This window comes from Megascapheus bottae, chromosome 14, assembly GCF_031878675.1.
Source record: "Megascapheus bottae isolate mThoBot1 chromosome 14, mThoBot2.hap1, whole genome shotgun sequence".
Classification (NCBI taxonomy): domain Eukaryota; kingdom Metazoa; phylum Chordata; class Mammalia; order Rodentia; family Geomyidae; genus Megascapheus; species Megascapheus bottae.
In genome coordinates, this window is record NC_143522.1 from 23,971,378 (window position 1) to 23,993,848 (window position 22,471).

Genomic DNA, 22,471 nt, shown 5'->3' on the forward strand with positions numbered 1-22,471 from the left:
TGGCTTTGAGAAAACTCAAGGATGCTGCCCAGGCCCCGAGTTTAAGCCTCAAGACTGGTAAAACAAAAACAAACAAACAAAAAAACCTATTTTTAGTGGAATGAGCAAATGTCTAACATATATTGTATATATACATATATAAAAATGTAAATATAGTTTTCTCAGTTTTAGGGGAAAAATAAATAAGTTAATAGCTGCAGAGCATTTCCAAGATGAGGCATAGTTTTGTTTTTTCTTTTTTGTTCATTTGTTTAATTTTAGTTTTTTTTTATTTTTGCAGTGCTAATGATCAGATCCAAGGCCTCATGAAGATTAGTCAAGAGATCTATCGCTGAGCTATGCAATAAGGTACATAATGAGATAGATGATGTTTTAGATGTTCAACTTGTATTTTCACATTTAATTCTCAAAATGACCCCACATTACTTTTGGTCCCTTTTATTATCGAGATTATTTTTAAAATTAATTATAGTTTTGATTATGCAGTACCTAGGAATTAAACACAGGGCCTCCTGCATGCTAGGCAAGCACTCTACTACTAAGCCATATTCCCGGCACTATTGGTCTCTGTAGACAAGGAAACTTAACTGTATGGTGAAGTACCTTTCCTAATGGCACAAGACGGTATGAGGTGAGAACTAAGCTGGATCATTTTCAGAGTGCACATTTTCAACCTCTATTCTGAACTCTTTGCCCTCCATTTCTCAATAGTAAAATGTTAAAGTGCTTAACTATTCTTTTTTTGGTCACTCAGTCATGGGGCTTGAACTCTGGGCCTGGGCGCTGTCCCTGAGCTCTTCAGTTCAAGGCTACCATCCTATCCCTGGAGTCACAGCTCCACTTCTGGTTTTCTAGTGGTTAATTGGAGATAAGAGGATCTTAGACTTTAGTGCCCCTGATGACTTTGAACCTAGAACCTCTCAGCATACTGAGTAGGTAAGACTACAGGTGCGAGCCACTGTGCCCAGCTTTTTTTTTTTCCAGTCCTGGAGCTTGAGTTCAGGGTCTGAACATTGTCCCCAAGCCTTTTTTGTTCAAGGCTAACACTCTACTACTTGAGCCACAGCACCACTTCCAGTGTTTTCTGTGTACTGAGGAGTTGAACTCAGGGCTTCATGCATGCTAGGAAAGCAAGCACTCTACCATGAAGCCACATTCCCAACCTTAGTAAAATTCTTAGTAGGATTAAGTATGTATATTCTTCTTTTTCTTAGCTTACATTGCAAATTTTGTGTAATTAACAGACATTTTTGTAATTAAAGAAAGTCTTACTTGAAGTAAAGATCTGCTAGTCACAGAAATATCCATTGAATAAGTATCAGTATTGTCAAAAGAGCCATTTACTGTAACATCCAACAAATTTGGGTTTCCAACTAATACTTTCAACAATGGGATTTCAAGTATCCGAATACCTATGGAAGCAATGTCAACAGCTAATATTACATAGTGAAAACTGTAAGCACAATTTAATAAGGATTGGCTAATCTGGATTTCTAGAACACCTACAGAATGCATTCCAGAGGCTTCCTATTGGCTGTAGTTTTGCTTGTTTATTTTGTGTCAGTCCTGGGAATTGAATTCAGGGCCTTGCCACTTTCCCTGAGCTTTCTAGCTCTAGGATGACAAGCATGAGCCACCGCACCTGGCTGTTTGCAGATTTTATAAAGGCAACGTGAATATTTCTTACGATCATTTAAACTCACAAATATTTTTTTTCTGAGAAATGTTTCTTCTTTGCTTTAATCATTCCTTAGGTTTTCAAACATAAACAAGGTCACTGGGATAATTTTGATTAAGAGGTACTTTTAGATACAGTCTTCTATGTTTGGGAGCTGTGGAAAGGTACTGACCCTTTAAGTGACTTAACATTTCTTCCACCATTTTGTGGGGAGGTGGTTGGGAGTTTGAGTGTTTCAGAGAAACTTACAAGAAATCACCCCAAACTGTCCCGTCATAGGTTCACTCTTTTTACATGACCTAGAGTAAATTTTGCTCAATGTAATTTCTAAATTTTCTGCCTAGCGGCATTTTCAGCTGCCATTTTGGAAGGAGGGGAAGGGGTACATGCAGTGCATTGTGTGACCTCTAAGAGTGGATCCTGGGAACATGCCTATCTCTCTACAGGGGATGCTGAGGTTTTGCTACAAGAATGGGTTAGTTTCCCCCAAGAAAACTGTCTGACTACCACTTTGGCTAGCTCTGGCTCCCTTCTGCTTAAGAGCTGAAGGCCCAGTAAAGAAGCTTTGGTTGACTTTTTCCTTTTTCTTTTATGCCAGTCCTGGGCCTTGAACTCAAGGCCTGAGCACTGTCTTTGGGCTTTCTCAAGGCTAGAGCTCTATCACTTGAGCCACAGCACAATTTCCAGCTTTTTTTCTATATATGTGGTACTGAGGAATCGAATCTGGGTCTTTGTGCATGCTAGGTAAACACTCTACCGCTAGGCCAAACTCCCAGCCCAGGAGGATGACAACTAGTACTACTACTACTACTACTTCTTCTTCTTCTTCTTCTTCTTCTTCTTCTTCTTCTTCTTCTTCTTCTTCTTCTTCTTCTTCTTCTTCTTCTTCTTCCTCTTCTTCTTCTTCCTCTTCTTCTTCTTCTTCTTCCTCTTCTTCTTCCTCTTCTTTCTTCTCCTCCTCCTCCTCTCCTCCTCCTTTTTTTCTCCTCCTCCTCCTCCCCTCCTCCTCCTCCTCCCTCTCCTCCTCCTCCTCCTCCCTCTCCTCCTCCTCCTCCTCCTCCTCCTCCTCCTCCTCCTCCTCCTCCTCCTCCTCCTCCTCTTCCTTCTTCTTTGAAGGCTGGTTTTTTCCAGGGTTTGTGTGCCCTTTCTCAATTCTTTCGCTCAAGGCTAGCTCTCTGTCACCTGAGCTACATACAGCTCCACTTAGTTTTGTTTATTTGGTTTTTGTTGTTGTTTGGGTGGTTAATTGGAGATAAGAGTTTCCTATCTTGGCTGGCTTCAATCACAATTCTCAGATCTTAGTATCCTGAATAGCTAAGTGTATAGGTGTGAGCCACTGGCACTACTGACCACTTGACTTTTTATATGACTTGGTGACATTTCTACTGTTTCCATGCCACAAACATCTGTTGGTAAAAAAAAACAAACAAACAAGTAATACATGCTCAGTTAAAGAGGCTTCCAGTTAATCATTGCCAAGGAAAAAGTTTTAGGCATTTAAAGCAAAATACAATATGTCATATGACACTGTCTGTCTCTCTACAGCAATCTGTTTGCAATCTTTCCTATTATGATGAGCTTTATTGAAAAGAGAGATTCAAAATGCTATATTGTCTTGTTTCCATTTTTACTGGCCCGTACATCCAAGCAAAGAAATAAAGCATTTGCTTTTAGTCTCAACTGAAGCTGTTTTTCTTTTTCTTTCTTTTTTTTCTTTTGCTGGTCATGGGATTTGAACTCTGGGCCTGGGCAATGTCCCTGAGCTCTTCAGCTCAAAGCTACTGCTCTATCCCTTGAGCGACAGCACCACTTCTGGTTTTCCTGTGATTATTGGAGATAAGAGTCTCACAGACTTCCCTGTACCTGGGCTTGTTTGAACCTTGATCCTCAGATCTCAGCCTCCTGAGTGGCTAGGATTACAGGTGTGAGCAAATGTGCTGGGCTCCACCTTGTTTTACTTCTCTCTCTCTCTCTCTCTCTCTCTCTCTCTCTCTCTCTCTCTCTCTGTCCTGGGGCTTGAACTTAGGGTCTGAGTTCTGTCCCTTTGCTTCCTTTGCAAAAGCTTAGTGCTCTACTACTAGATCTACTTCTGGCTTTTTCTAAGTAGATTATTTGAAATGACTCTCATGAACTTTCCTGCCCAGGCTGGATTTGAACCATGATCCTCAGATCTCCACCTCCAGAGTAGCTAGAATTAGAAGCATGAGCCACCAGCACCTGGCTGACACTATTAATGTTTTTTTTTGTTGTTGTTGTTGTTTTGTTTTTGCTAGTCCTGGGCTTGAGCTCAGGGCCTGAGCACTGTCCTTGAACTTTCTCAGGGCCAGAGCTCTACCATTTGAGCCACAGCACCATTTCTGGCTTTTTTTTTTTATGTATGTGGAACTGAGGAATCAAATCTGGGTCTTTGTGCATGCTAGGCAAACACTTTACCACTAGACCAAACTCCTAGCCCCAGTACTATTACTCTTAAGAGAGGAATGCAAGCAATTATGGAAGCCAAAGTAAATATTAGAGCATATTCTATATTCAACAAAAGAATGATCTCCTTTGGATTTTTCTCAAAAAACCCCCAACAACTTAACTTACCTTTTGTGCTAGGTATGACCCTAACCGAGAACTTGTGAGTGTTTCCCAGATCAATGTATTTCACAGAGTTGATAGACTCATCACCAAGTTGTTGTAGCAAATAATTACATGGTTTTGTAAGTATTTTCCATGTCCTTCCATTTATTTTTCCAAAGTCATGTAGGAACCACTGGTCTTTTGGAAAGATAGTATTGTGAGGTACACTCCTAGGCATAGTAGCAAAGGCCAAAGCATTCTTACTATCTAAAATCTCTGTGATCAGGAAACTGCTGTAGCCAGGAAGGATAACTGTCTTCTCTAAATCCGTAGCTTGAAATGAGGCATTAGTATCTGGAGGTCAAAGGGAAATGAGCATACCTTCTCAGTTTCTAACCAGAGAACAGACTTGCCAGCTTTCAGGTAGCAATTCAAATGTATTTTGAGAACATTTATCATGAATACATCACACATAAACTTCTATCCTAATGTTTACTGTGAAATTTGCAGGCATTCTTTGTAGGACAAAAAGTGTGAAGGGACAAGGAAAGAAAGTTCAACTTTTTCCTTTATCAATCTGTCTCTCCCTCCCTCCTTCTCTCACTCCCTCTCTCCCCTCCCTTGCACTAGCATGACCAGCAGTAACTGGAAGGCCTTGGTGCCTTGGGGGTCTGTCTCTGTCTGTCTGTCTGTCTGTCTGTCTGTCTGTCTGTCTGTCTGTCTCTCTCTCTCTCTCTCTCTCTCTCTCTGTCTGTCTGTCTCTCTCTCTTTCTCTCCTCCCTTCCCTCCCCTCCTTTTTCCTTCCCTTCCCTTGCCTTCCCTTCCTATCCCTTTCCTTCCTTCTCTTCCCTTCCCTTCCCTTCCTTTCCTGTTTCCTGCTTTTGGGTTTTTATGTTGCCCAATTTTCCTACGACATATTCCTAAGTCTTTAGATTTTACAGTAGGTGCATATTGACATATTACAAATAAACAAATATGGGGAGAGAAAGAGAGAGCATAAGAGATTGTTTTTGTGTGTGTAAATAAGTGATCTAGTGCAGGGCCTTTTCTTATGCTATACAGATGGTTCACTACTGAGTTATATTTTCACCAATAAAATTTTCTTTAAAGTCTGTTTAAAATATCCTAGTTGGGTGCCCACCTCTACTGATGAAATATTAATGGAATTCTAGGCATGTATATGACACAAATAAATTAGATCCTAAGTATATTAAGCTTTGATAAGTTGCCAATTGGATGAAAATTTCATATTAGAGCTGTGAATGTAGTTCAGTGGTAGAGAACTTGCCTAGCATTTACTAGACTCTAAGTTCCATCTCTATAATAAATACAATAAATAAATTATAATAAAAAATAAAAGGAAACTGTTCTATAAAGGAACATAACCAGTATTTTCCACTTTCTATAAGTATCAGAGATACGTATATATACTTACATATGCTATATGTGTATACTTACTTTGTGGATCAAGAACAAGTTTATAGGAGTCAGTATTAGTTTCCTCAATGGAAAGAGAGCTAGATAAACAAGAGCTCTCATTTGCTTCTTCTACTGCAAAGGGTTCTAGCATTTCTGTAATGACTGAGGACAAAAATCCCGTGGGCTTCGTATGAAGCAATATCTTCTTTATGTAAGCTACCCCAGATTTACTAAAAACAAATAAACAAGACACTAAACAATTTGCATATCCAAGTGACTTAACTGAGTCACTTTATGAAACATGCAATTTACAAATAAGATATACCATTCTAGGCATATAAACACTTGATCACCATTTATTCAAAATAGTTAGTTTTCAATAAAGTGACAACTACAATTTTGTATCTCAGAATTAGTGAAGAGGGACTGGGAGCTTAGCCTAGTGGTAGAGTACTCAGCTAGCATGCACTAAGCCCTAAATATCACATACTCAGAAAAAGTCAGAAGTGGTGCTTTGGCTCAAGTGGCAGTGCACTACCCTTGAGCAAAAAGTTCCTAGGACAGTGCCCAGGCTCTGAGTCAAGCCTCAGGACTGGCAAAAAAAGAAAAAGAAAAAGTGAAGATTTTCCTTCCTTCGTTCTTCCCTCCCTCCCTTCCCTCTCATTTTCATTCATTCTTTCCTTTTTTTTCTTTTTTGCAGTGTTTGGGCTTGTATCCAGGCCCTCACTAATGATTTTTTTTTTAAAAAAAACTGATTTACAAGTGAGCCAACAAAGTTTTTTTTTTTTTTTTTTTTTTTGCCAGTCCTGGGGTTTGAACTCAGGGACTGGGCACTGTCCTTGTGCTTTCTCAAGGCTAGCATTCTACCACTTGAGCCAAAGCACCACTTCCAGCCTTTTTTTGTGTTCATGTGGTACTGAGGAATGGAATCCAGGGCTTTGTACTCTACCACTAGGTCATGCTCTCAGTCAAAGATTTTTTTTTTTTTTTTAGTCTGTCATGGGGCTTGAACTCTGGGACTGGGCGCTGTCCCTGAGCTCTTCACCTCAAGGCTGACACTCTGCCACTTTGAGCCACAGTGCCACTTCCAGTTTTTTTCTGGTAGTTAAGAGGAGATAACAGTCTCACAGACTTTTGTTTCCGGGCTGACTTTGAATGGTGATCCTCAGATCTCAGCCTCCTGAGTAGCTAGGATTACTGGTATGAACTATCAGCACCTGTCAAGACGATTTAGGCATTAATAAGACAATTCTTCATTGGATTTTAGCTTGGCCCTTGAACTCAGTATCTGACACATTCACTCATTGGCTGGCCACACCTCCATCACTAATAAGACATTTTGATGAGAAATACACAAAACAAATCTTAGTCTGTTTTCTCTCTGAAGAAGCTAGTTTTCCCCTGTGCATCCCTCTTAACTGCAGCTTTATTTGTGATCATGCAATAAAAGCCTCATTATTATGTTTTAAAGTTTAAACTTTCAAACTTGGGATTGGAATTCAGGGCTGTGCCCTGGCAGTCAGCTTTTTCCCTCTAGACTTGTGCTCTATTGCTTAAACCACAGCTGTGCATTCAGGTCTGTGTTGGTTAAATGAAGAGGAACTTTGCAGACATTCCTACTGCAGCTGACTTCAATCTTTGTTTTTCTTTAACCACTGTGTAGCTAGGAATACAAGAAAGAGCCACCAGCACCCAAATAAAGTTTAAACATTTTTTTGTTGTTGGTTGTATGGCTTGGATTCTTGGTTTGGTCGCTGTCCCTGAGCTCTTCAGCTCAAGGCCCTACCCCTTGAGCCTCAGGTCCACTACCAGTTTTCTAGTGGTTAATTGGAGATAAGAGTCTTACAGTCTTTAGTGCCCAGGTTGGCTTTGAACTGCTAACTTAAGATCTCAGCCTCCTGAGTAGCACGGCTGATAGGCATGAGCCATTGCACCAAGCAAACTTTTTTTTCCAGTCCTGGGCTTGAACTCAGGGCCTGAGCACTATCCTTGGACTTTCTCAAGGCTAGAGCTCTACCACTTGAGCCTCAGCACCACTTCTGGCTTTTTGCTATGTATGTGGTTCTGAGGAATCGAACCCAGGTCTTCGTGCATGCTAGGCAAGCACTCTACCACTAGGCCAAACTCCCAGCCCCTACTTTTTTTTTTTTTTTTTAAAGAAAATTAAACAGGAACTGGAGCTGTGGTTCAAGTAGAAGAGCATAAGCCTTGAGCATAAAAGCTCAGTGACAGCACCCTGGATCTGTGTTCAAGCCCCAGGGTCAGCCCAAAACAAAACAAAAACAAAAACAAAAAACCAAACAAAAATTTTTTAAAAAATCAGACTAGCAGGGAACCCCTGCCTCAGGCCTGTAATCCTAGCTATCCAGGAGGGTGAGATCTGAGGATCACAGTTCAAAGCCAGCCTGGGCACTAAGTCCATGAGACTCTTATCTCCAATTAATCAGCAAAAAGCCAGAATTAGAACTGTCACTAGAGTTTGACAGTACTAGTAAACGCTCAGGGAAAGCCCCCAGACCCTGAGTTCAAGCCCCTCACATACACACAAAATTAGAATCTAAAGATAAGTAATCAATCTAAGTTAGTATAAGGTAAATAATTCTTTACCCAGAATGTATCAGTTTTCCAAAGTGAAAATTACGGAACATCTTTAAAACTGTAATGTCTGAAGGTTCATTCAGAGGTACATATGCAAAAAAAGCCATCTCATTAAAGGAGATATACTGTGGAGCAAGTGCAGTCTCAAATCCCATATCAGAAGGCTGGAAATGAAGAAAACATTGTATTTAAAACATGTTATGATTCAATAAGTATGCAATTTAAATCCCAAATGTGTTTCCAGTTCATATCAATAGTGTTTTACTTAATCATTTGAAGTAATAAATAGGTGTGATGTCTTTGACTATCTGTGTGTTGAGTGCCAGTGGCATAGGCTCATGCCTGTAATCCTAGCTACTCAGGAGGCTGAGAGGCGGGCTGGGAGTTTGGCCTAGTGTTAAAGTGCTTGCTTAGTTTGCACGAAGACCTGGGTTCGATTCCTCAGTACCACATACATAGAAAAAGCTGGAAGTGGTGCTATGGCTCAAATGGTAGAGCTCTAGCCTTGAGAAAGCCCAAGGACAGTGCTCAGGCCTTGAATTCAAGCCCCAGGACTGTCAAATAATAATAATAATAATTATTATTATTATTATTAATAATGAAGAGATGGGGCTGGCAATGTGGCTTACTGGTAGAGTGCTTGCCGAGCATGCATAAAGTCCTGGGTTTGATTCCTCAGTACCACATAAACAGAAAAACCAGAAATGGTGCTGTGTTCAAGTGGAAGAGTGCTAGCCTTGAGCAAAAGAAGCTCTGGGACAGTGCCTGGGCCTTGAATTCAAGCACCAAGACTGACAAAATAAACAAAATAAAAATGAAATAAAATCGTTTTAGCTGGGCACTGGTGGTTCAGGCATATACCGGTGACAGCAGCTCACTCTCATGTGAAGGTTCCCCATGCTGGCTGTGCCTGCAGGAGACACTAAAACATCATGCTTTCCACTGGAATGTGACCTGGCAAATGGAATGGGAAGTTTTTGTTTGTGTATTTGTTTTTTTTATAAAATGCTAGCCTTAGTGAAAAGTGCAGAGACAGCCCCAGGCCCTGAGTTTAAGACACACAGACAGACAGACAGACAGACAGACACACACACACACACACACACACACACACAGATACACACACACACGTTTGCTTTCTTGCTCATAAATTGATAATTGTTCATTTTCATGGTCAATGACAAGTGTATAAACCTATATAACCTCACAAGTAGACTATTATATGTTATCATACACATTGTCACTATTCTAAAAATATGTAACTAGTGTCATTTATGCAGAACATTAAAAACTCTGTCTTGTGTTGGAAATCAACGAAAACAGAGGGCAGAGTGAACATGCAAGAAGAAAAGTAAGCCAAAACTAATATTTTATCAAGGCCAATCTTAGGCAGTAGAGCATCAACCCCAATATAATTTACAAAATCTGATTTTGTTCTGCTGTGAAGATATTTGCATAAAGAGATTCTGGGTAGATTTGAAGCTTTACCCCTATGTCAGACTTCAAAAAGGAGACAGGGCTGGGAGTGTAGCCTGGTGGTAGAGTGCTCCCCTAGCATGCACAAAGCCCTAGGTTTGATTTCTTGGAACCACATACTCAGAAAAAAAGCAGCAAGTGGTATTGTGGCTCAAGTGGCAGAGAACTAGCCTTGAGCAAGTAAAGTGTCCAAGGACAGTGTCCAGGCCCTGAGTTCAAGCCCCAGGACTGGTAAAAAACAACAACAACAAAAAGACAAATGACTTCTTACTTTGCTGGGTGTAATGGCTCACACCTATAATCCTAGCTACTTAGGAGGCTGAGATCTGAGGATCACAATTCAAAGCCAGTCCCGGTGCTAATGAACATGAGACTCATCTCCAATTAATCACTACAAAACTGAAAATAGTGGTGTGGCTCAAGGGTTAGGGTGATAGCGTTGAGCTGAAGAGTTCGGGGACAACGTCCAGGCCCAGAGTTCAAACCCCATGACTGACAGGAAAAAAAAAAGATAAAAAGAAAAAGAGACAGTATTTTGGAATATTTGTAGATAAGTGTTTTCTCACTAGTTTATATAGAGCAATGAGTATTAATAACACTTAATTTTCCATAGGAAAATACCTGCTTTCCCATTATTCTCTGTGGAATTTCTCCATTCTATCACTAGACCAAACTCCGGGCCCTGGAATTTATTCTTAAAATAAGGCAAATTGTTTAATATAGCATATCACTGACCTCTTCAAAAATACTTGTAGAACTTCCCAAGGCTCCAACTTTTGCACCAGCTTCAAAGTGACTTGGAGTTAATTTATGTATGAATCCCAAGTGATCATAGTATAATACATAAACTGGGTCATCAATGATTCCAATTCTAGAGATTTTTTCTAGTCCTATTAGGAAATAAACAGAAATCTCTTGATATTGATATAATACAACTAGACAACATTTCATATCATACCCTGCAACTATTTCTTCACTTATAATAAAGGGAAGCAGGAGAGGAATAAATACCTACCCATTTCAGTGTTGTATTTGAAAAATTGATTATTTTAATTAAATACTGAGTTTTAACAAATATTTTCTGTACTTGAGGTAATCATAGATGATAATAAAACACTGAAACCAGGCATATTGCAAGATACATGTGTCTGGGGAATAAATTTTCTTCCCTACATAAAATCAGAGAATTTACATAGACTTATAGAAGAAATCTAAAACAAGTCTGCTAGAATAAAACAAAATAAATTCATTATGGACATCGGCAAAGAATTCTTGAACCTGTTCACCTGTACACAAAGAATGAATCACTGCTAGGCACAGGATCACAGTTTAAAGCCAGCCTGGGCAGGAAAGTCCATGACATTCTTATCTCCAATAAACTACTAAAAAAAAGTCAGAAGTAGCACTGTGAGTCAACATGGCAGAGCGCTTGCCTTGAGCAAAAAATCTCAAGGATATATCTCTATCTCATACTTCTATGACCTCAGCTGTACCCACTTTATATATTGTTGTATATATTTCAGCAAACTGGTTGTGGTGCTAAATAAGAAGCCCTTGTAATATGCTCAGCACAATGGTTGTTTGCTAAGTGGTATCTATTATTATTGGCTTTGGGACAGTAACACAGCACTGACTCTGTGAATGAGAACAGAGTGTGTAAATCCAGGACTTCTTTTCTTCAGGGATGTGTGTAGAATCCATTTCCTATAGTTTCTACAGATCTATCACTATTAATAGTGATGATAGATGATTAGAACAACATTTCCTTTTCATATATCTGAATCCCTGGCCCACTTGTGGTGCTTTCAACAATAAAAGTAAATTTCTTACCCGCCTTTGTCAAGTAAATCCTCCTATTTCTGGCAGCAAAAGCAATATCTGAAGTATAAAAGCTATGGTAAGTGTCCTTTATGATACTGTTGTAAAAGTCAGTAATTAGGTCAAAAGTGTTGCCACCATCCATCGAAATCCATATCTAAAGGAATAAACAGATTAGCACCTCACTGAAGAGCTGAGGTGAACAGTCAGCAATGATCTAGCAGCCCTTTCTTCCTAAGTCAGAGAGGTCAGTCCTGTGGTGTGATTTTTCCTTATATCTATCACAAATGTGCCTCTTACCTCCAGGATAAACCTTTCATCTCCATCCCAGAATCTGTGGAAGTATTTGTGGCAGAGAATCGGGCTGTACACTACACAGGGCAAATGAATAAAAGAACAATATTCCCACGGTCTCTCAAATGGAGTTTCCTTTTCACAAAAAGGATGGAATGAGCCCGGCACAGTGGCTCACACCTCTAATCCTAGCTACTCGGAAGTTGAGATCTGAGGATCATGGTTCAAAGCCAGCCTGGGCACTAAGGCACTAAAGATCATGACACTCTTATCTCTAATTAACCACTAGAAAACCGGAAGTGGTGCTGTGGCTCACAGGGTAGGGTGGTAACCTTGAGCTGAACAGCTTAGGGACAGTGCCCAGGCCCAGAGTCCCAGTCCCATGATCTACAAAAAAAAAAACAACGGATGGTGTAAGGATTCACGTAGCCAGAGGAACCCTATTTTTTTTTTTTTTTTTTTTTTTGCCAGTCCTGGGCTTGAGCTCAGGGCCTGAGCACTGTCCTTGGACTTTCTCAAGGCTAGAGCTCTACCATTTTAGCCTTAGCACCAGTTCCGGCTTTTTTTCTATGTATATGGTACCGAGGAATCCAACCCGGGTCTTCATGCATGCTAGGCAAGCACTTTAACCACTAGGCCAAACTCTCAGCCTGGAACCCGATTTTTTAAAAACATTTTTATTAAAGAATTTATTAACATTGATTTTTTACATCATATTTGAAATGTCATGTTTAACAAAAAGTATTCAAGAAGGGAATCTCTATATACAATCACTGGCACTTAGATTTTAGAACATAATTAAAATTAAGCTGCAGGTTTGTATGTCATAGGTACATATTAATGGATGTAAGGAACCCCATTTTTTTTTGCCAGTCATGGGCCTGAACTCAGGGCCTGAGCACTGACCTTGGACTTTTCTCAAGGCTAGAGCTCTACCACTTGAGCCACAGCACCACTTCTAGCTTTTTTCTATGTATGTGGTACCAAGGAATCGAAACCGGGTCTTCATGCTTGCTAGGCAAGCACTCTACCACTAGGCCAAACTCCTGGCCCAGAAACCGCATCTTTCAACTGAGTAGCCATTCTGCTGATTACACATTAAACTCAATCTGGCCATGCTCATATGTAATTAATGTAGTCCATAAAGAAGCTACTTCAGAAAAACAAGCACAGAAATCCATAAATCCAGTATGCAATTCCCTGATAACAGAGCTCATAATACAGGTTCAGCCAGACCAGGCAGAGACATCCAGTCAGTAAAAAGCAAATATGCAGCCCCTCTAACTGCAGAGGAAGCAAGCCTTGCCCTTTGCCTGTTAAACTGCATGCCTAATCTGACTAGGGTAATCAGCTAGTTTAAACCACCACTATAGGATCAGTTATGACTTCATTAGTTGCCTGCAAACAGCCTAACATGACTGTACAACCGTCCTGTGTGTCTCTGTGAGTTACAATCTTATTGGCCACCTGGTTAAGCCTGCCCCTTCAAGATTAATGTAGAAGCTGTGTGCTGTGGCTCATGCCTGTAATCCTAGCTACTCAGGAGGCTGAGATCTGAGGATCATGGTTCAAAGCAGTCTGGGTACTAAAGACCATGAGACTCTCATCTCCAATTAACCACTAGAAAATGGGAAGTGGCACTGTGGCTCTAGGCGTAAGGTGGTAGCCTTGAGCTGAAGAGCTCAGGGACAGCGCCCAGGTCCAGACTGTCTTTGAACCACAATCCTCAGATCTCAGCCTCCAGAGTGGCTAGGATTACAGGCATAATGCCTCTGATGCCTGGCTGATATTTGAGAAACATCAGTAAGAAACTGATTTGTTGCTCTCATTGGAAGTCACTGTAATGCTTTTTTAATTCTGAAGTTTTCTTAATGCTTCAGCTAATGGCTGGTTGGAACTTTAAAAAGCCTTTTACAAGCTTTGAAGCTGAACAGATTCGCAGGAGTATGGTACCAGAAGGAAGAATAACACAACCGTAGGTGGAGGATGTGGTCGCATGCACTTGAAACCCCAGTGTTGGAGAGGTAAAGGAGTATGAGTTCTAGGCTAGCCTGGGCTACATAGCCAGACTGTCTCAAATTTCAAACATCTCAAAACAGCTCAAACATCTCAAAACAGAAAGAATGACGTAGTCAGAAAGTGACACTTAGACAAAATCAGCTAAAGAAATGCCAATGGGAAAGGCTAGAAATGCCAGATCTACACATACTTTCTATAGGTTCCAGGAGAAATCTCAATCATCCAAAGTTGCAAAGGAATGTATTATGAGTGGTAAGGCCAGGAAAACTTTGGTTAACCATGGCTCAGACAAGAAATGGAAAAATGAAAACTGACAGTAGATACTAAGCATAGAGTCTGGGAAATAGTCAAGAATAGGCTTTCCTCCTATTTTGACCTCTTTGATCATCAGAGCAGTTCTGCCCTTTATGCACAACCAGTGAGCAGGAGGAAGTTACTGGATGCTGTCTCATACACCAGAGGAGAAAGGTACATGGGAGCATACCTGGTTTCCATATACATATAGAAAGTGGCTTCGGGGATGAAACACCATTCCAAGAGGGATATTGAACGATTCAGGAAACTGGAAAGGAGGAAATTTGGTTTGGAGACTTGGTTCACCATTCTGTAGAACATTCACAGTAACTGTGGTACGTTTGGTAATCTACACGGGGGAGGGAACAAGCACAAGATAGTGATGAGTCCTTTTCCATGATCACTGTTACAATACCTAGAGGTTCCTGTCACTTGGATTTCATATAGCATTAAATCAAAGGGTTAGTAATCTCTGATGATTCTGTATTCTCCTCTCCTGTTCATTAGAAAATAAAGTTCAGGAGAGAAAATAATTGACCTAAAGTTTTATAATAAGTGGCACAGAAAGGTTTATTGTAGAGTCATTATTGAACTCGGCAGACAGCCTGCAATGCCTGTATGTATAATTACATACTCCAGTTCTAGTGGAACAGGGTCTTAAAGGGATCAAGTTATATAATACCCAAAGACCTGCTACTTTGATATAAAATACTTCTAAACTGAAAACATTTGATTCAACTGAGGCAGAAAAGGAAAAAAATAGGCAAATTTTCTCAGAGTTTTCCTGATCTGACTAAAACCTAATAACTTCTAGGAGGAGAGAGCCATGTGGTCTGACCAGAGTGGATCTAACCCTGGAAAAGTGAAAGCGAACAGAGTTCCTCTCCAGGCGAGTGTTAAGGTTTTGGGGGACAAATATTTATCTTCCTGTTTCCTGTTTGTGGCCCTGAATACCTAGTTACCTGTTAGAAAAGAAGGAAGGGAAGAAGGGAAGGAGGAAAGAAGAAGGGAGGAAAGGAAGAGGGAAGAAGGGAAAAAGGGAAGGAAAAAGAGAGGAAGGGAGGAAAGGAAAAAGGGAGGAAGGAAGGAAGAAGGGAGGAAGGAAGGAAGGAAGCAAGAAGGGAAGGAAAGAAGGCAGAGAGGGAGTGAAGCAGGGAGGGAGTCAGGGAGGAAAGATAGTTTGTTTCCCCAAACAAATGAACCAGCTAAATTTCAAAAATGTGCATTCAAGTCGGGCACCAGTGGCTCATGCCTATAATCCTAGCTATTCTGAAATCTAATAATCGCAGTTTGAAGCCGGCCCAGACAGGAAAGTCCATGAGGTTCTTATCTCCAGTTAACCACCGGAAAACAGAAAGCAGAAACTTTCCTCAACGTGGTAGAGCACTGTCGTTGAGCAAAAGAGCTCAGGAACAACATCCAGGTTCTAAATTCAAGCCCCAGGACCACCACCAACAAAAAGTTCACTCAGCCTACAATTATCTTTAAACCAAAGTGCTCAATTTTGGGCTATCATTTCTTTTCCCATCACCATTAAGGTTATCTCCAAACTTTAAGCACCCTTTGCGTAATTTATTATGAATGTTATCCCATAAAGATGCACAATGGGCTAGACAAAGGCAATGTTTTCTTTTCTCCTATTAATGTTTAATCACTTTAATTTGTAAGGCCCTGTTACTGAAGACAACAGGCAAAAGATTTCCTCTTCTTCAATCTCAAGGGTAGGAGCAAATCTAGATATTTTCTGCTGATGCTAAGAATAATTCTACTTCATAACTATTGTTAAAGACCTTTAAAATAGAAACATAGGCCTGTCATCGTGGGCCTCATTTTGTGTGTGCATGTGTACACATGCACACGTATATGTACTCACACATGCGTATCTTAAAACTAACCATTTTATGGAACCTGAAATTTATATGAAAAACATTGAACTATGATGTCCTCCCAGAAAATTAGCAAAGCACAACCAGTATCATAGCTTTTTGTTTGGTTTTTGAGAACACAAAAACATAGGGCCCTTGATCTCAGGGCTCTATACATGTTAGAAAGTATGCTACCACTTGAGCCATTCCTCCTTCTTGCTTTAGTTTTCAGGCAAGGTTTTGCATTTTTGTCCAGAACTGACTTCAGAACTGCAGTCCTCCTATCTATACCTCTCACATAGTTGTGATTAGAAATGTAAATCACTGTGCTCAGATTATTTGTTCAAACGGGGTCTCAAGTTTTCCGTTGCTGGCCCTTTCACTGTGACCCTTCCAATTTCTGCCTCCCAATGTGGGATTATAGACACCACTTGCTTGCTCTTGATTTTCACTTTTGTCAAACTGAGTGACAAAGGTAAGAAATAACTTGTGTCAAACAATACTATGTATCAGAATATAATTTCACAATTGCCAAGTTTTATCAGGATTTATTGGCAAACATAATGAGAATATGAAAATAAATCGGCATTTCTTTAATGCTGAGAGTGGTAAGTTTAAGACATACCGTATCTATGAAGAGGTAAACGCCAGTATTTTGCTCTGGGTCAACAAGAAATGTTATCACTTTTGGCAAAGTTTTAACATCTTTGAACTCATAAGGTATACAAGGCATCCATGAAAGGAATGGTTCTGCACTATAAAAACAAGATCTTGCCTACGGTGGAAAAAAAGAAAGAAACAAAGAAAGGAAAAGTCAATGCTCACTTTGAATTTTAAGTCCTACTTGTTATCACAGGAAAATCGTAAATCATTGAGCTATACTGATTGGTGAATCATCATATTTTTAAAGTCTTTATAGTTCATGACTTGCTTCTGGGGAAATCAGTCCAGAAATAAGAAACTGTAAAAGCATTGCCTTCTGGTCTTTATTGTTTGTTTAGAACCACTATAGAGATCTCAATTTATCCTAACTATGCAAATGCCATTAAACCTAAGTAGAAACTGAGAGAATGCTGCTGTCAGAAAAAACGACATCACCCCATTTGTTAGGAAATGGAAAGACTTAGAAAAAAATCATCTTAAGTGAAGTAAGCCAGACTCAAAGGAACTTAGGCTCAATGGTTTCCCTCATTCATCATAACCTGTAGAAACCTTGGGCTCTACTAACAGAGATTTGCAATAGAGCAAAAACTTGATACATAAGGCCATATAGTATGAAGCTAATTGAATGGACCTCTAGGATATTGAAACATAAGCCATATAATGAATGATTGCTGTCCTTAATGTGCTATGTTATCTCATCTCTTTTGCTGTTCATTTGTTATCTCATATTGACACAATATCTCACTTTGTTATCTGATATATTAGATACATTTGTATTTGGTTACTTGAAATTGGACAGGGAAGGGGGGGGGGGGGGGGAAACCAAGAGGGGGTGGAGGGGAGGGTAATGGGACCAAGACATGTGGAAGGGTATCAATAGATGTGAATTAATGCACCTTCTATCTGGCAAATATCATGTTACCCTTTTATTAAATACAATAAAAAAAAGAGAGAGAAAAAAAACTTCTTGCCTATAGGATTGTGATGGCTGTAATCATGATTGTCCTGCTAGCTCTGGGGCTTGAACTCAGGACCTGGGTACTGGTCTTTGAGCATTTAAAAAAAATAATTTTCAAAATTGTTATTATAGGGCTACGTGTGATGGCTCACATCTGTAATCCTAGCTACTCAGGAGTTTGAGATATGAGGATTGTGGTTCAAAGCCAGCCCTGCCACTAAAAAAAGTCCCTGAGGGGTTGGGAGTTTGGCCTCGTGGTAGAGTGCTTGTCTAGCATGCACGAAGACCTGGGTTCGATTCCTCAGTACCACATACACAGCAAAAAGCCAGAAGTGGTGCTGTGGCTCAAGTGGTAGAGCCCTAGCCTTGAGAAAATCCAGGGACAGTGCCCAGGCCCTGAGTCCAAGCCCAGGACTGGCAAAAAAAAAAAAAAAAAAAAAAGAAGTCCTGAAACTCTTATCTCCAATTAATCACCAGAAAACCGGAAGTGCCCCTAAGGCTCAAGGGGTAGGGGGGGTGGCCTTGAGCTGAAGAGCTCAGAGACAGTGCCCAGGCTCTACAAAAAAGAAAAGAAAAGAAAAGGAGAAGGAAAAAAAAATGGCCAGGTGCAGTGGCTCAAGCCTGTAACCCTAGCTACTCAGGAGGCTGAGATCTGTGGATCGAGATTCAAAGCCAGCCCCCGGGCACAAAAGACCAATTAATCACTACAAAAAGGAAGTGGGGCTGTGGCTCAAGAGGGTAGGGAAGTAGCCTTGAGCTGAAGAGCTCATGGACAGTGCACACGCTCAGTGTTCAAGCCCCATGACCTGCCCACCCCCCCAAAAAAGGTTATTGTAGGGCCAGGAGTATGGCCTAGTGGTAGCGTGCTTGCTTAGCATGCTCGAAGCCCTGGGTTCGATTCCCTGGAACCACATAGATAGAAAAAGCCAGAAGTGGCATTGTGGCTCAAGTGGCAGAGCGCTAGCCTTGAGCAAAAAATGTTCAAGGACAGTGCCCGGGCCCTGAGTTCAAGCCCAGAACTGGCAAAAAAAATTGTTATTTTAGAGGGGTTACAGTTACATGAGTCAGGTAAAGTATACTTTAATTTTGGACAATGTCACCTCTTCCCTTGTTCTCTCCCAATTTTTCCTTCCCATTTCCACCCACAAGTTGTATAGTTCATTGCTGCATTTGCTTCTCCTTTGTCTCTCCATTTCCGTGCTTCCCCCTGACTTCTCCAAAAATAGATTAATGAACAAACAAGACAAAGACAAAGAGAAAACCTCTAGTTTCCATTTGCTGGAGTTCATGTTGCTGAATATTTTGTTTGATAGGTATTGTACCTTTGTGTTCCTCTCCTAAGAGGAACATCCTTTAGTCTCACGGTGTGTGAATGCCTAGAGACCTGTATATTTATCATGTCCTGGTATATTTTAGTTTCCACATACTAGAGAAAACATGGGCCATTTGTCTCTCTGAGTTTGGCCTACCTCATTTAACAATATTTGTTCTAGGTCCATCCATTTCCCTATAAAATTTCTTTTCTAAAAATGTTATTCCTTCTGATGGCTATGTAAAATTCATTGTGTATATGTACTTTTTAAAAAGATCTACTCATTGTCTATTGTACTTCCACAACTTGACCATTATGGATAGAGCATAATGGTTGCATAATGTTGCTACGAACATGGATGTGCAAGTGTCTTTATGGCTTGTGATGTTCTAGGTAGATGCCAAGGAGTGGTAGTATGGCTGGGTTGTGTGGAAGATCTATGTTTAGTGTTTTTGTGTGGTTGTTTTGGTCAGTTGTGGGGCTTAAACTCCGGGCCTGAGAGCTGTCCCTGACACAGTGCCACTTCTGTTTTTCTTTTTTTTGCCAGTCCTGGGCTTGAGCTCAGGGCCTGAGCACTGTCCTTGGACTTTCTCAAGGCTAGAGCTCTACCACTTGAGCCTCAGCACCACTTCTGACTTTTCTATGTATGTGGTACCAAGGAATCGAACCCGGGTCTCCATGCATGCTAGGCAAGCACTTTAACCACTAGGCCAAACTCCCGGCCCCACTTCTGTTTTTCTGGTGTAATTGGAGATAAGAGTTCCACAGACTTTCTGTCTGAGACTGGCTTCAAACTGCCATCCTTAGATCTCAGACTTCTGATAACACAGTGTGTCCAGACTGGTTGAACTAGTTTACATTTCTACCAACATTTCAATAGGGTTCATTCTGTCTCTTAACTTTTGTGCTCAAGGCTAGCACTCTACCACATAAGCCACAGCTTTACTTCCTGCTTTTTTGGAGGGGTGGGGGGTCTCATGGGGCTTAAACTCTGGGCCTGGCCACTGTCCCTCAGCTCTTCAACTCAAGGCTACCATCCTACCCCTTGACACAGACCCACTTCCTGTTTTTTAGTGATTAATTGGAGATAAGAATCTCATGGACTTTAGTGTCCAGGCTGGCTTTGAACCTCGATCCTCAGATCTCAGCCTCCTGAGTAGGTAGGATTACAGGTATGAGCCACTGTGCCAGGCTCTGCTTATTTTTTTACATTAATAACAATTTTTAAAACCATTTTTAAGATTTTCGATATCTTACCTCACTTAGGGTCCTATTCCTGTCAAAGGTGATTGTAACATAGTCAACTATAATATAGAAAGACAGAAATTATGAGCAGCGTTGATACTGGTAAGATTAGAAGAGTAGTATTATTAAACAGTTTCTATCAAAATGAGTAGAAGTTATGTAATCCATTAATGTACATGAACAGACCTTTCTCTTGTGATTATTTAGGTGTGCCTATTTTCTCAAGATTTTTTTTTTTTTGCCAGTCCTGGGCTTGGACTCAGGGCCTGAGCACTGTCCCTGGATTTTCTCAAGGCTAGGGCTCTACCACTTGAGCCACAGCACCACTTCTCGCTTTTTGCTATGTATGTGGTACCGAGGAATCGAACTCGGGTCTTCGTGCATGCTAGGCAAGCTCTCTACCACTAGGCCAAACTCCGGGCCCCTATTTTCTCAAGATTGAGAAACTACTTTCCCTGGGCTCTGGTGGCTCACACCTGTAATCCTCACTACTCAGGCGGCTGAGATCTGAAGATAGTGATTCAAAAGTCTGTGAGATTCTTATAACCAATTAACCACTGGAAGTGCTTCTGTGGCTCAAAGTGATAGAGCACTAGCCTTGAGATGAAAAAAAAATCAGGGACAGCCCTGAAGCCCAGAGTTCAAATACCACGATGGACAAAATAAAACATAATAAAAAATAAAACATAAGCACAAAAAACAACTTTCCCTTATTTGTGCAATATTAATTTATATGAAATATACTTGCTGTTACATTTTATCTTTTTTGTTGTATATCATTTCATTTAATGATATATATTTATTATATGTTGACAAGTTTGTTATACATCTTTAACTTTAAATTTACCTTCAAACTGTTCTTTATTAGCAAAACATCTTTCATTATACCACAACTTTCCTTTGACATAAGCAACCTATGTAAATAAATAAATGAAAATTATTATTTAGGAAATATGTAGATTTAAGATAAAAGTTAAACAAAAAATTCCCAAGGTTTGGTAGTTCAAAGATATAAGCCGAGAGATAATTTGTATGCAAATAATCACCAAAAAGGGAATTCAGAGAGAAAAATTGCACATGAAAGAATGTCTCAGTTGAAGATGCCTCATTGGTGAACTTTCTGAATTGATCAGAAGCCCCAAACTTGAGGTAGAAGGACTCCCTGGAGAGGTACTGGTGCAAGCCTGAGATCAAAGGCTGATGAACCTGTAGTCTGACGACTACTAGACAGAAAAGTACAAAAAGTACACCTGCTCACTGAGGGTTTTGCTCAGTGTGCATACCTGTAAGCTTCTTTCCACATTTTTTTGTTCCATCTTCTCCCTCTGCCCACTAGATGGAGCTACTCACCTTCTGGGTGGGTCATTCCCATTCTGTTGCCCTGCACACCCATTGTCTCTGGAAACACTCTTTTTTTTTTTGCCAGTCCTGGGCTTGGGTTCAGGGCCTGAGAACTGTCCTTGGACTTTCTCAAGGCTAGCGCACTACCACTTGAGCCACAGCACCACTTCCAGCTTTTTTTCTATGTATGTGGTTCTGAGGAATTGAACCGGGGCTTTTGTGCATGCTAGGCAAGCACTCTACCACTAGGCCAAAATTCCAGCCCTCTGGATACACTTTTAAAGGCAAATCCAGAAGTGTGTAGGCTTCTCTCAACCACACCATGTTTACAACCAAAACCAAGCACCACAGGACATGTGTATTATTTTCTTCTAATTTCAGATTTGGGAATATTTTCAAATATACCATTGTTGTTCACGTTTGGCACAAATTTAGTGAGCCTTCTCAAGATGTAGCCTTAGATTTTCTTACTCTGTAATTTTCTCCTTTTATCCTGTATAGGTGCCTATTTCCTGTTCACAACTGTGTGTGTCAGCACCGTGCAAGTGAGCTGGCACTGGGCTAGAATTCAGGGCCTGGGTGCTATTCCCTAACTTTTTCTACCACTTGGGCCAGTTTCACATTGGCATTTTTGCTGGTTAGATGGAGATAAGCATCTCACAGACTTTCCTGCCCCTGCTGGCTTCAATTTTTGATTCATATATCTTAGCCTTTGGAGTCACTAGGATTCCAGATGCGAGCTACCAGCGCTTGACTGTTTTATGGTTGTTTTTTTAAAATTTTTTAATTTTTGCCAGTCCTGGGCTTGGGCTCAGGGCTTGAACACTGTCCTTGGGTTTTCTCAAGCCTAGTACTCTACCACTTGAGCCATAGCACCACTTCTGGCGTTTTTCTATGTATGTGGAACCCAGGAATCAAATCTGGGT

General features: G+C 40.5%; 1 protein-coding gene across 1 annotated transcript in view; it reads right to left on the reverse strand.

Annotated features, from left to right (window-relative positions):
* LOC150054821 (cation channel sperm-associated auxiliary subunit beta-like) overlaps positions 1-22,471 on the reverse strand; it is a 68,335-nt gene that overhangs the window by 12,630 nt on the left and 33,234 nt on the right. Inside the window, exons 11-20 of the mRNA XM_090344712.1 lie at positions 21,052-21,118; positions 20,217-20,263; positions 16,652-16,801; positions 14,352-14,510; positions 11,567-11,711; positions 10,472-10,626; positions 8,270-8,424; positions 5,702-5,892; positions 4,268-4,597; positions 1,273-1,412 (exon numbers count right to left, since the gene is read on the reverse strand). Coding sequence (XP_090200838.1) covers positions 1,273-1,412; positions 4,268-4,597; positions 5,702-5,892; positions 8,270-8,424; positions 10,472-10,626; positions 11,567-11,711; positions 14,352-14,510; positions 16,652-16,801; positions 20,217-20,263; positions 21,052-21,118 — 1,539 coding nt within the window. The remainder of the gene's footprint in view (positions 1-1,272; positions 1,413-4,267; positions 4,598-5,701; positions 5,893-8,269; positions 8,425-10,471; positions 10,627-11,566; positions 11,712-14,351; positions 14,511-16,651; positions 16,802-20,216; positions 20,264-21,051; positions 21,119-22,471) is intronic.